General features: G+C 41.8%; 1 protein-coding gene and 1 long non-coding RNA gene across 6 annotated transcripts in view; one reads left to right on the top strand and one right to left on the bottom strand.

Moving 5' to 3' along the window:
• LOC135484036 (uncharacterized) overlaps window positions 1–15,321 on the top strand; it is a 30,835-nt gene extending 15,514 nt beyond the window's left edge. For both annotated transcript variants that reach the window (XR_010446414.1, XR_010446415.1), the window contains exon 3: window positions 14,952–15,321. This is a non-coding gene — a long non-coding RNA (uncharacterized LOC135484036). The remainder of the gene's footprint in view (window positions 1–14,951) is intronic.
• LOC135484035 (uncharacterized) lies at window positions 683–7,789 on the bottom strand. 4 transcript variants are annotated; one of them, XM_064765070.1, is made up of 5 exons: window positions 7,674–7,789; window positions 6,165–6,210; window positions 5,649–5,809; window positions 4,565–4,774; window positions 683–3,643 (listed from the first exon to the last, which is right to left on the bottom strand). In XM_064765070.1, exons 3-5 carry the CDS (start codon window positions 5,803–5,805, stop codon window positions 3,471–3,473), a joined length of 540 nt encoding a protein of 179 aa, XP_064621140.1. In that variant the 5' UTR covers window positions 5,806–5,809; window positions 6,165–6,210; window positions 7,674–7,789; the 3' UTR covers window positions 683–3,470. The 4 variants fall into 4 exon arrangements, with proteins under 4 accessions (XP_064621140.1, XP_064621138.1, XP_064621137.1 ...); XM_064765068.1 differs by lacking the exon at window positions 7,674–7,789 and adding an exon at window positions 6,855–7,162; XM_064765067.1 differs by lacking the exons at window positions 6,165–6,210; window positions 7,674–7,789 and adding an exon at window positions 6,855–7,162.
• Window positions 15,322–17,023: the final 1,702 nt, after the last annotated feature.

Below are 17,023 nucleotides of genomic sequence, written 5' to 3'. Positions count from 1 at the left end.
TGGTGGTTAAGAATCGGAAAGTTTTCCTTAGCTCAAATCAATTTCAATCTTTTCTTGTTCAGATGTGAGGGGTGAAAATATGTCATTTGACCGAATGTCCAAGGGCAATGTCTTCACTGGTCGCCCACATTTCCCCCTCCATTCATGGTGATGCCCGACAGTGAGAACAGTGAGGGTACCAAAAAGAAGAATTGTTTTTCTGACACTCCTTTCGAAAGTTACTGTAATTAGTCGCATACTTATGATCTTTGGCATGTCTTATCCTTCTCACACACCCACTGCATATATGTGGGGCATGGATGTCCTCCATATCACAGGAAACATCGATCTCATAAAACCTCATAATCCTTTTTTGGCCATTTTGTCGGTCGCTTCCCCTGGCATTGACAACAGATACATGGAACCTCTGTTTTAAGTCTCATTCAAAGGACTGGACTGTGTCAGGACTTAGTTCCTTGAAACTAATGCTGGTACATCCAGAAATAAAAACCTGGGCACTCCCAAGGATCAAACCTGAGGGCCCAATTGCTTAGCAAGCATTAACTCACGACGTAAATGGCGATACAACGCAGCAGTGGCGATATGATATCACGCAACGTTATATACATATAAGCAACAGCTTTTTTGGTACAAAAAAGTTTTATTCATAAGAGAACTGTAAAATCAGCTTAAGTGTCTGATACATACAGAGTGAATATCAACCCTTTTTAACCCTATAACACCTAGAGCCACTGCCAGCGCAAGTGCTTATTCCCCTAGGCCCCGACGTGATTTTCCTGGAAATCACATTTTTTGCGATGGGTCCAGTTTTTTACAAAATGACATAGGTGAACTTCCAAATAATATATTATAAGTCCCGTTTATTTAAAAGAAGATGAAATTCCCTATTAGATAGGGTACATCCAAATCGGAATCAAACAAACGATCCATTTCAGTAATTCAAATGTCCAACCTGAATTTACTGGCTTGAAGAGAAACAAAAACTTAATCGTCAAATATCTCAAAAACTTCTACAGTAACAACCATTGTTCATCCGGGCATTTGAAAGCTTAAGTTTCATAGATTAATAATAGGCGGCGCTCTGAAGGAGATCAGTAGCTAAGCGCGCGAAATTTGAATATGGGTGTGCGGGCGTCATAGGGCGCCTCCAGGGGGATCGGCGGCGGGCGTCATAGGGCGCCTCCAGGTGTTATAGGGTTAAACTGCAAAAAATTTTTACCGTAAACCTAGAAATGTGGTAGAAAGCCTAAGCTTTCCAACAATACAAAACTTGTCACTTGGTGAGAGGGCCAGGTCATGACCTTCAGGGAGACCTTTAGGTTTTAACCTGTTTGTGCAGAGTGACGATGTAAAATAATTACAGGTTAAAAAAATAACTTTGTGAAGTGTCTGAAGAAGCTGCCTAGAGAATGACCATGCACCCCGTAAAAGCAAACTTTGGTGACCTAGACTGGCTTATGCATTTACTACTCTAACCTTAGCATACACATTTGTACGATTGACTTAACAGTACGGAACAGTCAGGTGGTTTCTTCAAAGAAATACTGAATATCAATAGCAAATTTATTTATGCTTTCGAAAATCATCTTGGTCAAAATGACACAGACAGAGTCAACCGAAAATATACTAGATGAGTAAAATAAAACCTATCTGTACCTTTTTGAATTCATACATAACACTTTGAAAAATTTAATGAATGTAGGTGGAAACCTGAGAGTTCGAGGAAACTGGAGATCCTGGAGGAAACATACGCTGCCAGAGAGTTGCCCTTTCAATCTCATTATGCCGTGCACCAGCTCCATCGAACCCAACACGAACAGAAATTAATTTCAAACATTGGTGTTTACCACTGTGTCTCTCTGACAACCCATTAATTTACATAAAACATGTATACATGTGTATACAAAACATGTGGACATACTGTGGACCGGGTAATGTTTACAACCGCTTTATTTTTCACAATTTTTGCAACTTTGGAGACAAAATGCAAACTGAAAACGTCTAAAAGAGTTTCCCAGTAACTCTACTTCCTTTTCCATCAACCTACATAATTTTGCTGCCAATTTCAAAAGTGCACAGTCACCAACTTTTGGTGTACCGAATATTTCCCGATTCACAATATGTCATGATTGTTGGGCCCTTTGTTACCATAGTTTAAGAATTCTCATTCTTGACAACTTAAGCTTTGATTATCACTATTCTCTGGCCTACCTCCACTCTCTTCTGTAGGTAGTGAGTATGAGAGGGTACAAATGATGGGAGTTTAATTAAGTGGGTCTAGTTTTGTCAGATATTAAACAATGAAATCAGAAAATTTGTCTAGATCAACAAAGAATTCACACAAATAATACCTACCGGTACATATTTCATTTACTATAGTATCAAGATATTGACGGTTTGTTGGGTACTACACTGATGCACTTGCATTCCTAGTCATCAGGCTGCCATTCAATAGACAATCATTAGAATTGTGGGTGACATTTCATCATTCTAGCGAAATAGTGCAAATGAGATTGAGTTCAAGTCCGTAGTAGCTGTAATCATCTGGCTGACGCTGCTCAGCTATCTGTGTAGAGGAAGAAAACAATTTTTGAGGGATCCCGTGTACAAAACTCAGTTTTGTGCATCACTGGGGCAACACTCAAAAAACTCCTTTGTCAAACGACTCTTTGTCATTCATGTTTCAACAAATTGAGTAATATGTTATCCAGGTTAATACCTCTGTGTCCTATTCATAAACCTAGCCTAGTAAACGAGTGATTTCAGTCGCTGGAACCTGTAAAATAGGCATGACAACTTGAAATTGGCTGGTGAACTCAGGTTACATGCAGCAATGGAAATCTCTCTTTTGCTGGGCCCATTGCAAATCAGGACAAAGCTGATCTTATACTCAGTCTGGAAAACAAAAGGTCTACATGTTTGCATGTTTTGTAATTTAAGTACAAGTTTTCTTCCTGTAACACAATAACTGCATGCCTGTACTCCTTTTGCAGTTGTCAATGATACCTTAGGTATAGACATTGACAAAGTGAGCTCTATCTCACTTGCTAAACAAACTTGTATTCTGACGCCATGGGATAAGAGGTGCAATATCACTCACGATTCTGCAAATTGGCCAAATACGTGTACAACTTTCATCTGAGTAAGAATTGAGGGTGCGATATCATACTTCAAGCATTTTCATACTCCCACCAAGATCAAACTAACCAAAATTTCTTCTTACAATTTGAGTGATCAACAAATTTTCTTGTTTCTGCAAAACTAGACTAGCTTAGAGGAGCATTAACAAGACAGGACTCCTTTGCCTAACAACAATATTGCCAAAATTAAATATTTTCTAAAGCTTGAGTTGTTTCCAAGGATTCTAGAAGAACACTAATTTTGAAAATTTTGAATTGAGAAAGTTCTGCTTTTACCAAAAAATGAGTTCATGAAAGGAGCATAGGTCAGGTAATAGGCGGTTTTATGATTTAGGCAGTTTGAAAGGCTGTATCAGGTATAACATCCGTTTGTAGTTTAGTGCTTTCATCATCGGCCTCCACTGTCACCTTTACTTCTGCGTTCTCCGGGCAACCTGGGAATAGAGGGATATTTGCTGCAGCACCGTTCTTTTTCTGCACCGACTTTTTGTACATATCAGAAGCTGGAACAGTAAAAGAAAGATGATTTTGAAACAGAAGGTGGATCATTCTAAAGAGAAGAAATAAAAGCTTATCAATGGGAAAATGAAACATAAAAGCTGAGGTAATCAAAGGAGCATGCAGCTACATCAGGATCTGATGACTGATGTCAGAATGACTGTTCATATAGTATGTTTGCACAATTTTTTCGATGTTTTAGCACTCCTTTCCCCATTAAGCTTACGCCGCCTTAAAGCCCAGACAAATCCTCCTGTGTCCGCGCACAAAAAGATTGTCAGAGTCGATAGTGGTATATCAGTGGCACAGCCATTTCCCTGAAACTAATTAACCCAATTAAGTGCTGTTTTTCACTGGAGATACGACATTCCGGAACTTTTCCCTGGATATGACGATGGTACAATTTGCGCATAAGTGACATGACCTCTGAGGCTCAAACATATCTCCTTCAAAACACTGTGTTGCGCTCAACTGCAAGTCATGCATAATCAGGTGCGCAACGCAGATTTTTCTTTGAAGGAGATATGCATCAGAGGCCATGTCAGTTCTGCACAAACCAATCAATATAATCTTGAACTATCTCAGGTGGTGGCAATCGTATTCGGAATCTCTGTTTTTACGCTCCCATGTACGCTACCAGAAAACTCAAGAGCTCAAATGCAACAACTTCTATGTGGAGACATGTTTTGCTGCATTCATCCTGGGACAGTCCCATAGTTTATTGATCATACATTCATCTGTGATAATTTCATGAATGTGTCTCCAGAAAAAAGGGTTTAAATCGAATGAGCAAGAAATGATGTATGCAAAAATGCACAGAGGAATTTTCTGCTGGACAGAGTCCTTTGAAAGCCTGAGTAAGATATATGGATGGTTACCACCTGCATGTATTGTATCTTGAGTCAATGAGTCAGTATGTACTGTACCTTTCTTGTATAGCTTATATAAGCCAAACAATGCTAGACACACCACCACAAGCCCAATTGACACAGAAAGGCCTATGGTGACAGCATCTGAGCCTTGACTTGATTCAGCAGTTGTTCCAAGGCTTGGAGATGAAGTCGTTGGAGGGAATGTCGTCAATGTTACTGGTGGACGGGCACTCATCGTCTCGGCTACAACAGCATCGTAACATTCTGAAAGACAATATGTAAGATCAGTAGCCAAAATTGTTGTATTTTATCACTTCCAAATGGACTTGTCACCCTCCTGCGAGTAATCAACTCAAAGACATGGCGCCATTAGTCAATGGTCAAAGTGATAATTATTTTTAATTTTTCTGTGTTAACAGTCCTTCGGTCAATAAAAGGTGGGTGGAAGCAAAATACAATTTTTAGTCATATACAGGGTGGATCAATAAAAAGGTCATCCTGAAACAAACAGCTTTTATGTGAAAAGTATTAGTGCCATGTATGATAAAGTAGGAGCTAGGACCTTTCCATTGATTTCTTCATATCATCCATGCGCCCACGGATGACTGCACACCATTGACTTGAGAATGACATGCAGAAATCTAATTTATCCAAGTCACCTGTTCCATTCTTTTCATGTTGTGTTATGCAGGTATCTCCCTGCTGCATTTTGAGTACATACACGAATTGAATGTGAAAGAAGAGCGTCTCACCAGATTATCGGTTTATTAAGCGCCAACACCTTCAACAAGACCACCTCTTTGGAAACAGAGTTCACAGTGACGTCACATGTCTTATATAGCTCTTCTAACCATTGCCGGGTCCTCACAAAGAATGTCCACCCTCCTGCGCTGTAATCTTTGTGAGGATTCGGCCATGGTTAGAGGAGCAATTCAAGACATACAACGTCGCTGTGAACTCTGTTTCCAAAGAGGTGGAGGTCATGTTGAAGGTGTTTGCACTTAATAAACTGATAATCTGGTAAGACGCCCTTCTTTCTGTGTTCGCCTCTGTGACACACAGGCATATTAAGCTAACCAAATGAGTAAGAACCACTTTATTAAACGAAATAGTAATATGTTCACAGGTTATAACATACCTCTGCAAAGATCCTTGCAGTTATTGTTGAATAGGTTCTCCAAACTCGATCCACCACTTATAATGGAGCTGCATGCTTTTTCAGCACAATTTTGTACCTTTTCAAAGTTGTCAGTGTATGTTAGTGACTGACAAACTGTTTTGGCCTGCATTGCCATATTCCTGAAAAGAAAGAAATGTCAGAATTGAATTTGGTTTTCTTATATCGATGAGTTGAAACAAAATGGGAAAGACATCAAAAACTTCAGAAAAAAATGTGTACTAATGAAATAGGAAAAGAACAAACATATTCTAAAATCGACCACTCCATTAACCCTTTGAACCCTACAGCGGCCTGAAAATTAAAAGAGCCCCACCCTAGTGGCTGCTATAGCCCCTATAGCCTTAGAAACCATGACTTCCCGAGGATAGCATTGATTCTTTTCGCTTTGCAGTTAGGCATTTACTGTAGATGTCACCCTTAAACGTTTTGAGATCATTAGCAACGATCAGTATAAATACATACATATATACGTACACAATTCAATGGCTCTAGTTTCCTTAGTTCTGGTGGAATTTTAGTTCTGAAAATGGCCAAAAGTCTCAAATTCATCACAATTGCAGTTGCTAATCATTTTTGAGAAAAAAGAATGACAAGGCTGACAATTCAAAATCTATTGGTCTGACCAGGTGTTTACTGTCGTCTTGTACCTCAGCCTTTTTTCCATCCAACTTGTAGCTAAAGGTACATCCTTTAGGGTGAGTTCTGTTAACCTGTGAATGATTTGTGAAAATAACGTCTGGTAGAATCTACAAGCTAATTATGTGTCCCTTGTTTTCAGAATCACCCTGTTTGTAGGCTTCATATTGGCTGCCATCTTGAGAAGTATTACACTCATTAAAAAAAATGTTGCTCACAAACCAGCACCCCATTTACACCAAACCCACAACATACCAGCACCCACACAATCCGATTTTTATACCTCGAACAGCCCGCGCCACGGGTATATGCTAGTCTTGAGAATGGCTCTCATGTGTAGATTGTACCTACAGTACATGTGATGAAAGCACTGACTTTTCTGTCAAATCTTTTCATAGCCAATATTCTGGATGTGCCCTGTTCGGTATGAATCGTTTTAATGTTATCTGCCAAAGATTGAATGCAACCAGCTAAAGATTACCCTTTTTGCATTCAGAGAAATTGATGCAGTCAGAGAAGCGATTTTACCAGAAATATTGTTGTGTCTTTTTCAAGAACGAAAGTTAAAAGGACATTACAGAGGCTTCTGGGTACTCTCGGCGATAACGAGATCTGTTGATTGTGCAAGATCTATTAATAGCCTTTTTATAGTTTTGCATTGCTCATGTGACCTAAATCAGTTAATGCCAGTTTTCTTTGTAAACATGAGAGTATAACCACAACTTTAAACCTCTATATCAGGAATATTGGGTTGACATCCATCAAATTTCAGTTTATTTCCATGAATCTATATCAATGATGATGCAACCTGTATGTCCCTTGTAAAGAACTGCACAGGATTTCAATGGATCATCCCGAGGAGAGTAAACCTGGGACAAGTTTATCAATTTGTCTGTTGGTGAATTGATCAGTTGGAGCCCAAATATTACCTGGTGATATTTGGCAAAACAACTAACTATAAACCATGTTGACGGAACATGTATCAGTCATTTTGTCCTACAATTTCTAGTGCCTACAATTTTTCTGGTGGGAAATTAGATTTGAAGCATATCGTGGACCTACGACGAACAGGGCATGATATTTTTGTATCGATTGACATGATTTTGAATTCAGGGCAGACCTGGGATCTCAATGTATTGTCTGGTGACATGCTGCCGTAGCAACACATTATTGTTGGAGTATGAGATGATTATACAAGGTGGATCAATAAAAAGGTAATCCTAGAACAGACTGCTTTTATGTGATAGTACCCGTCCGGTGGACACCGGAGGGGTTAAACAAATCCCCTCAATAACACGTCCACCGGACGGGTATTATCACATAAAGACTGACGAAATGCAATGTTACTTGATGTATACATCTTGGCTCGGATTCCCCCGTCAAATTCTTTTTCCCAGCACTTCCAAGTTTACAATATCAAAACAACATTCCACATATAACCATAGATGACTATCCTACTACAAAAAACAACCTCTTCCCTCCCAATTTCGAGAACACTCCGGACAAACCTCACCACTTTCTCCTTTTATTGTATAGAAGTATCAATAGCAGGTAGTATGTAAACACGGAAACGTTTCAAAAGAAACAGGTCAAACGAAACGAGTCAAAAATAAAAATATGGCATAAAAATGAATATTACTGAATAATTATACTCATGATCTGTTATAATGATAACAATAATTCTGTTTGCGTACTTTGATAGTCTGGATAGATTTTTAGGCGATGAATTTGGTAAATTGTTTGCAACACGGCGACCCGCCTTGGCATTCCACATTTTCAGCGCAATAAGTAAATCGGCCTCGTCCCTGTGCCAATCTCCAAAAGCAGAGTTAATATTCAAAATATTATCTCTGCCTGAATTGGCTTCCATGTTGGCGAATCACTGTACATTATGCATTCCATGACACAGCTTGAGCTTCTGACCAGACTGATGTGATGTTTTGTTGTGTTTGCCGTGTAGCCTATGATATCAATTCTATCTTTTGTTTTAAATTCGTGTTAGTTTATTTGTGTTTACAAAACCGAACCATTAGGTCAGGGAAATGCCAGATGAAATGCGGAAAAACATGAATAATGCTATGACCTCTGATCTGCTGATGCTCCGTGTCTGATTGCTACGTTCGAAAGAGTTCAAGGCAAAATTGGACATGTTCAATTCAACGTGTTCCAATAAATCATCGTTATTATCGTTAAAGTATACGATAGTGCTAAATATTGGGGCAGGGTACGAGGTTACGTGGGGAAATACCGGTTTATCTTAATTGGGAAAGAGCTGAATGGACTGCGGTAAATCTATTTATAATTAATCGCTTTCTGTTTGAAATTCTGTGGCTTTTATGTGGTAAAAATACAAAACAGAGCCTTGAAAAACGACACATCCATATAGTGCATTTTCAATTTCACGTTTTGACCATTTATTTGACTCGTTTCGTTTGACCTGTTTCTTTTGAAACGTTTCAGTGTTTACACACTACCATCAATAGCATGGATAGCTCCCAGTACTGTTGTTGCGCAGCTGAGTCTCAAGTTTGTCCTACAATCACGTGACCTAAGGAACGCTCAGAAATGCACTAGTTTTCGCAAACGTTTTAGGCCAATCTTCGGCATGGACGAGAAATCTAATAAGCTCAGTACTTAAATCAGATGTTTCTCTCGCCTTGAAAACATTCCTGGGTAATATCCATGGAAATTAGCTGAGTTAATCCACTTTTGCCATGCACATAAATCTTGCCGACTGAATTCTATGAATAAGAACTATTGTGGCGGTGTGGTTCTCATTGTGGGCCCTCCAACTTCACTCACGGGAGAGGCTAGATCCGAGTCGATGTATTGCGCATGCTCTAATAAAAAAAAACATGTCATTGTTTACGATCGATTGCACATGCATTGAAATACCATGTGTCAGTGTCTATTTTAATAATTAGGCTGCAGTAAACATTACCGCTGTGCTATTTGTTGACATTTATTTCTCAGGAGATGCATTCATGACGGAGTGTCTAATCAATTTTATCTATCAAATGAAATTCCATAATCATGACACATTAGGGCCAAGTAAATGATGTTGGCTAGTATATCATTTTCTGGGTTGGTGCATCAAGCAGGTAGGGGATTCCGGGGGGGGAGGGGTGGAGGGGGGTTGAGTCCCACTGCACCTCCCAGTGCCAGTCTAGTTGCGTTCTCACGAAAGCATACATTTTGACTTGGCTTTATCTTAAAGGTTTACTTTCTTACTGACTACTGTCGGGAAGTAACCCATCTGCAGAGGGTAGAACTACAACACCATATCTCTGATCCTTGTCAACTTCCAGCTGATTTTGTGTCATTCCTGTTACGGACTCCAAATCTCAATGGTTCTGGTTGCATTCATCCCTGGTATCTATCTCATAGCTTCTTATCATATTCTCAACAGTCAATAAATTATTCACGATTAGGGAAAACCAACCATTCTTCTCTGACATCGACAACTCACGCCATGTTGTTTGAATTCTCATTTTTAACTCACCTCTGGGAGCTTATACAATACTGTGGCGCCCGTCGTCCGTTAGGGGAGCACATTTTGTCATCGCTAGCGCTAGATGGTTAAAACTTGGTGTGATGGTAGCTTTGGGCAATATGCCCAGACCTATTTTTCTTTTTCGCGATATGACCTACTTTCTGGCCTCCAGACGGCCATTTGGAAAGTGGTTTTTGCCTTTTTGAACGTTTGTACATAGAGTGACGGAATTTTTATGGTGGGTGTATCTAATAAGGTTTAATGACAATTTGATTTGACCTACTTTTCAAGGTCGCAGAAGTCAAAGTTCACTAAATCACCGACACGTTTCGTTTCTATTTGAGCTAGAAGGTTTTAAACTTGTGAGGACATGTATCTAGGGACCCTCTATTCTACCCTAAAAATTTGTCCCGCTCGGACTTCAAATATGGCCACCAGGCGGCCATCTTGAAAATTAAACAAAGTCGGATTACAACCAAATTTCATGTGATTGTATATCTATTTACTCTCTACAACATCCCTGATTTTCAGTCAAATCCACTGACCAATATGGCCGCCAGGCGGCCATCTTGAAAATCAAACACAGTCCTATTACTCCGAAACTAATAATTGGATTGCAACCAAACTTCATGAGATTATATATCTATGTACTCTTATCAATATCCCTAACTTTCAGTCTAATCCCATGACAAATATGGCCACCAGGCCGTCATCTTGAATATCCAACGAAGTCCTATTACTCCTAAACTGTTTAACAGATGTCAACCAATTTCCATGTAACATGTGAACTCTTCAATAACTCTAAAATCCAGTCAATTTTATAACCAAAATGATGTACCAGTCATTTTCTTTTGTGCCATTGAGCTCAGAATAATAATATTATTCAATGGAATCAGAACTGGTTAAACTAGCCAGGAACTGTTCTCCCCATATCCACTGCAAATGACATGCATAACATTACCCGAGGTGAGCACATGGTCCCTGGACCATTTCATTATGTTTACTTTTGCCCGCCAATGACGTAGGAGTCATGTGACTTATATTACACATGCTTCTAGAATTCCTGCCATAAGATTGACTCGTATCGTTGATGATCTAGCCTCTCCCCCACTTCACACCATGTCAGTTTTATAAGAGCGGGAAGGCGTGCGGTAAGGAAAATGGCCAAACTGACGTCATCATCCCGTCTATTCAGACCTCAAAACAGACGGGCAGTTCCCATTCTGACCAGAACTGCTGATGCCAGATTTTTACATGCACCCGGTTCCTCGTCCCACCTTGGGGACGACGACTTCGCAGGGCCGAGGTTCACCTCCCCGTCCCTGCTGCTCTTCACCCAGCCAGGAGGTGTCCTGCCAGGTATTGGCAAGGGCTCGGTTTTAGAGCACTATTCGCGGACGAGGGACGCTCGTGTTCCCCCCGCTTTGGGTGCAGTGAGGCCTATCATTTCTCTAGTGTGCTCCCACCCTGTCCTGTCTGGCCATTCGGGGTTTGAAGACGGGGCTTTCGCTCAGATGCATCGCCCTACCCCCCCCCTCCCATGCCTGCCACATGGGAGGCCATTCAGGACCCTCGGCCTCAGCATTCTGACCCTGACCTTACATCTAGCCAGAGGCGGATGCTCAAGCGCCTGACGAAACACCTGGAAAATAAAAATCTCAAGGACCGGTCCACGGTGCGTCAGGCGGATCGGCTGGTAGCTTTTGACCTCGGTCATCAGCCCATGGATTGTGAGTTTCAGGACTTGCATTCCATTCTGGCCCAGCCTCTCAGGCCGACTTCCCCTCGGGGAGTGAGGACCCTGCCATTTGTGGCAGGTATGCGCGCTCTAGTTAGGCAGTATGTGTCTCTAGAGACTTGTCCTCTCCCGCCGGTCAACCCTGCTCTCGGTTGGGTTCCCTTTGGTCTTTTCGGGGATACTGCCAAGCAGGAACCGGATGTGGTCCCAGACCAGGCGTTCAAGAATTGCCCCCGTCCCCAACCCTGATTCAAGCCTCCACCTGGGCGGACTTGGGTCTTAGGGATACAGCCGTCCTGTGGGGGTCACCAGCGTGCCTTGCCGTCTACTGGACTGCGAGTCTGGATGCTGGCTGGGAAGCACTTAACGACTGCTTCTCCTCTGAGCCTTGCGTATCAACTCGAGGTCTAGGTCCTTTACTGCCTAGCCCACTGGTCGAATTTCTCTCTCAGGTTGTCTGCCACCCCTCTGAGTTTCAAAACGGGGGGGGGGGGCTCGCTCTCGCCACCTAGGACTTTTGAGAGTTATTCCGGGGGGGGCCTTTTTTTATAAATCGCATCATTTCTTGTAAGTCCACAGTGTGCCTCTTGACGAAATGAGAGGAGAGGGTGTTGAAGAAGGAGGGGAAGGAAGCAGGGGAGAGTAGAGGAGGAGGGGGAGGGGGATGAATGACAGAGTGGGGGAGAGAGGAGGACAAGGGTGAGGGCAGGCAAAGAGAGGGTGTTAGACAAAGAGGGGAAGGAAGCAGGGGAGAGTAGAGGAGGAGGGGGAGGGGGATGAATGACAGAGTGGGGGAGAGAGGAGGAGAAGGGTGAGGGCAGGCAAAGAGAGGGTGTTGAAGAAGGAGGGTAAGGAAGCAGGGGGGAGTAGAGGAGGAGGGGAGGGGGATGAATGACAGAGTGGGGGAGAGAGGAGAAGGGTGAGGGCAGGCGAAGAGAGGGTGTTGAAGAAGGAGGGTAAGGAAGCAGGGGGGAGTAGAGGAGGAGGGGAGGGGGATGAATGACAGAGTGGGGGAGAGAGGAGGAGAAGGGTGAGGGCAGGCAAAGAGAGGGTGTAAGACAAGGAGGGGAAGGAAGCAGGGGAGAGTAGAGGAGGAGGGGGAGGGGATGAATGACAGAGTGGGGGAGAGAGGAGAAGGGTGGGGGCAAGCGAAGAGAGGGTGTTGAAGAAGGAGGGGAAGGAAGCAGGGGAGAGTAGAGGAGGAGGGGGAGGGGGATGAATGACAGAGTGGGGGAGAGAGGAGGAGAAGGGTGAGGCCAGGCGAAGAGAGGGTGTTGAAGAAGGAGGGGAAGGAAGCAGGGACGAGTAGAGGAGGGAGGGAGGGGGATGAATGACAGTTTGGGGGAGAGAGGAGAAGGGTGAGGGCAGGCGAAGAGAGGGTGTTGAAGAAGGAGGGGAAGGAAGCAGGGGAGAGTAGAGGAGGAGGGGAGGGGGATGAATGACAGAGTGTGGGAGAGAGGAGAAGGGTGAGGGCAGGCGTAGAGAGGGTGTTGAAGAAGGAGGGTAAGGAAGCAGGGGGGAGTAGAGGAGGAGGGGAGGGGGATGAATGACAGAGTGGGGGAGAGAGGAGGAGAAGGGTGAGGGCAGGCAAAGAGAGGGTGTAAGACAAGGAGGGGAAGGAAGCGGGGGAGAGTAGAGGAGGAGGGGGAGGGGGATGAATGACAGAGTGGGGGAGAGAGGAGAAGGGTGGGGGCAGGCGAAGAGAGGGTGTTGAAGAAGGAGGGGAAGGAAGCAGGGGAGAGTAGAGGAGGAGGGGGAGGGGGATGAATGACAGAGTGGGGGAGAGAGGAGGAGAAGGGTGAGGGCAGGCAAAGAGAGCGTGTAAGACAAGGAGGGGAAGGAAGCAGGGGAGAGTAGAGGAGGAGGGGGAGGGGGATGAATGACAGAGTGGGGGAGAGAGGAGAAGGGTGGGGGCAGGCGAAGAGAGGGTGTTGAAGAAGGAGGGGAAGGAAGCAGGGACGAGTAGAGGAGGGAGGGAGGGGGATGAATGACAGTTTGGGGGAGAGAAAGCAATGATGATACAATTGTGTACAGAAAATGCTTTGTAATTTGCACCTTTGAATGCCCATGATCAATGAATAACGAATTAATTTATAGGCAGAAATCAACAAGAAATATGACATGGATACCTGATGTGTTGTTTGAAGAAAGATAAGTGTTACACTCAAAGTTAAGCAGTCAACCTGGCTAAGTGGGGCACTGAGTAGTTTTATGAATTCCATTTTAGGTGGGGAACTTTGGGAAGTTGACCACTTTGGGTTTTATGGCGCTTAAGTTAAGAACTTTTATGAATATGGGCCGTTGGCTTTGACCTGGTACGCATGCGCCTGGCTTCGTCTGTCTTCAGTCCAGCCACCATGTTGTCCAAACATGTCTTCACAACTTGCTCCCACAAAAACCGAAAATAATCACGGTAAGAACGTATTAAACTCTAAATTTCGACCCAAACTTTTAGTTAACAACAGAAGTATCACATTCACTTGTTTGAATAGTTTCAAAGTCGACTGAGTTCACATATTTTGGGTTTGAACATTGGTCATTTTCTCATTCGATATGGCGTGTTGCGCAGCATGGTGTTGGTCCATGTACAATCTCAGTCGAAAGAAAATTGCCGGAATATTTTGGTCAAGGGAATTGTTGAAAGTATGCAATAGGTTTGATTTGAAATCTTAGTATATCTAGTGTGTTTTCTATCCTTATCCGATTAGGAAGATGATGAAGAGAAATATATGTAATGATAAGGAAAACAAAAACCAAGAAGAATTGAAAGTTATTTTTTGACTTTGATAAGAATGATCGTAGCTCCTACTTATGCAAATATCATTATATCAGAAGAATATTTTTATCAGTAAATTAATATTTAGCTCGCCGTCAGGTGAACGCTCTATGAAATGTACTGCACTTGAATTATGCCATGCATGCACCTGTGAACGAGGTTCTTTGTCGACATGCCCTTGTGTCCCAGACATCACACACAATAAGTCCATACCAACGCCTGTACAGCAACTGTTCGAAAATAGAAATAACTAAAATGACCATTGCATTTTGATAACTTTTCTCCTGAGTTCTAGAAATGTTTTAGCCTTTGTTAGTTAACCGTTCAGTGTACATGCCTTGGCTAACATTCACGATTTATGTCTTTTTTCACAGGCACCACAGCAAAGGCTCCCGAAATACGAATGTGAATACATACTCTCGCTCTGGACATTTGTAGTTCGTGGCGATGCATCAGTGTTCCTTGTCCGCTTGTTGTTTTTCAGGAACCAGATCGCTCCAGTGATGTTGTTTTTCTGAAGTCAAACTAGGGAGATATGCATTTTAGACTTGATTTGTACAAGTGTTGTTCCTTATGCTGCCGTATTTTAAACTCTCGTTTTATTTGGTATCTTTGCAGGTCCTTCTTAGAAATTGAAAACAAATCCATGAAGATAGTCTTTCATGTAACTACTACATACGTGTATCAAGAAAAACATATTCTACTTTTGATTCAAAATAACTCATTTGTTTTAACGTAGACAAAATGCAGGAAATACTTTGCCGTGTCTTGGGTACATGACCACGAACGGAATCTGAAAATATTTTCTTCCGAAACAAAGGCACTATAAAAAATCAAAAGTTAGACGATGTTTTAATTGACATGTAAGTCATCCACGCGTCTTCTCTTCCCGATACGAATGTCATTCGAACCCGAGTTTATAATTTATTTTTCCTGTAACCTTCTTCTTTCTTCTGTATGTTTTTAAAGTGAATTAATAAACGTTATAAATTGATATAATATCTTCCTTCTTTCATCAAGGGTAACGTGGTCAGTTAGCGCACAAACAGAAATAAAAAATCATAAATATTTTGATCTTTTTTGATTCTCTTCTTATTTGTCCTTGGGCATCTCTAAAAAACTTCCCATCCATTCCTAACAGAAACGAATCAATGTTTCAATCTGTTTTATTCTTTGATTTTATAATTGTTTCCAGAGTCCACAAATGACGAAAAAAAATCGTGCTTGACCTCGCCCCATAACCTTTTTCTTCTAAAAAGTTTCGGAGCGAGGTCACGCTCAAGTTTTTTTTTGACGACTTTGGAGCCTATAATAGAGGGTCCAGTGCACAGGGTTTGTTTGGGGAATTCTTGCATTGGATCCAGGAGTGTATAAGGCATGTTATCCATTGCAAAGTTTAATTCTTATTGTTATTGAGATGAATTGTTATCTTAATGTTCAACTATCAATACATTATTAGTCTTCAAGGCTAATATTATGTGCAAATTGAAGTTTAGTGAGCGATGTTGTCAGAGTTCTTTGATCAGTTTACTGAAAAACTTGTAATACGAAGTGAATAATAGTGTAAAGTATTTACGTGTGGTGCAGAAGAGTGCAAGTTTGATGTGCACAATTGCTAGCGAAAACGTCAAAGGAACTTTGAAATGATCTGGTTGTTTCGGAATAGGGCAAACCTTTTTGAACAGTTTCAAAGTCCCTTTTTGACATTTTACCAGCAATTGAACAGCAATAACATCAAACATGAATAATTCTGCCACACATAAATAGTTCATGCTACACAAAATGGTGAAAAAAAGAGTTGTTCAGCAAATTAACCAACGATGTCTGGTTACTTTGCTTGCAAACTCAATGATGCACATAATAAAAGCTTTGAAGAAAAATGTATTAATGGCTGAGCAGAAAGATACTCATTCGACACAACAACAGCAATTGAAGTTTGCAATGGACAACATGCCATATACACTCCTGGATCCACTCTCAGAATCAAGAGCCAGTTTTTATAAGAATCAGGCGGATTTCTATTAGAGGATGATATATGACCATCTCAGATTTGCCTTAATTTTTTTTTGTGAAATGCCTATGGGTAGATAGAATTCCAGGTCCCTAAAACAAACAATTTTTTTAGACCTCTGGAATGGTCACTGTTGTGAGGGTCAAAATTGGACTTCTTAAAAGATATTCTTTGAAGTTGAAATATCTCAATGCGCCGATGACTGCCCAGCTTTATTTTGATAGATGTCAGTCTGTGATGGAAGGAGCTGCAGAAAATTAAAAAAATTCCGTGAGTAGTTGAGGGTGCCTGTAGGGGGCACTGCAAAACTGTACTTTTTTCTTAAATGACACATGTATTTCAGGCAATCCTGGACTGCGTCCTCAACTGCCCAAGCAAGTTAATGCATGATAGGATTCCATCAGCTTGCCCAATACTATGCCACTTAAAAATATTGTGGGATAATGACGGTGCAAGGGTATAGGTGGCGCCGAAGTCGGTGAAAACGTTGAAATCAGTGCTTTTTGGGGGTCCAATATCTCAAAGTGCCCTCATCACATTTGAATGGAATCTTTTTTACCAGATAGCCCTGTATGTCTTCTAACAGTCATATAAAGATTTCAGCGGGGTTCAGCCCCATTGATCCTCATACAGCTATCATTCAATCATGAATTGAGCAAAATTAAGCAAAACGTGAGGG

The sequence above is a fragment of the Lineus longissimus genome, chromosome 3, assembly GCF_910592395.1.
Source record: "Lineus longissimus chromosome 3, tnLinLong1.2, whole genome shotgun sequence".
NCBI classification, from domain to species: domain Eukaryota; kingdom Metazoa; phylum Nemertea; class Pilidiophora; order Heteronemertea; family Lineidae; genus Lineus; species Lineus longissimus.
This window is presented reverse-complemented; position numbering and strand designations above follow the sequence as displayed.

Bases quoted from the DNA above. Each gene is read 5' to 3' on its own strand.
- LOC135484035 (XM_064765066.1), bottom strand. The intron at 4,775-5,648 runs GTATGTTATAAC...ATTGTCTTTCAG, and splicing joins CTGCAAGGATCTTTGCAGAG to AATGTTACGATGCTGTTGTA. The intron at 3,644-4,564 runs GTACAGTACATA...TTACTGTTCCAG, and splicing joins ATATAAGCTATACAAGAAAG to CTTCTGATATGTACAAAAAG.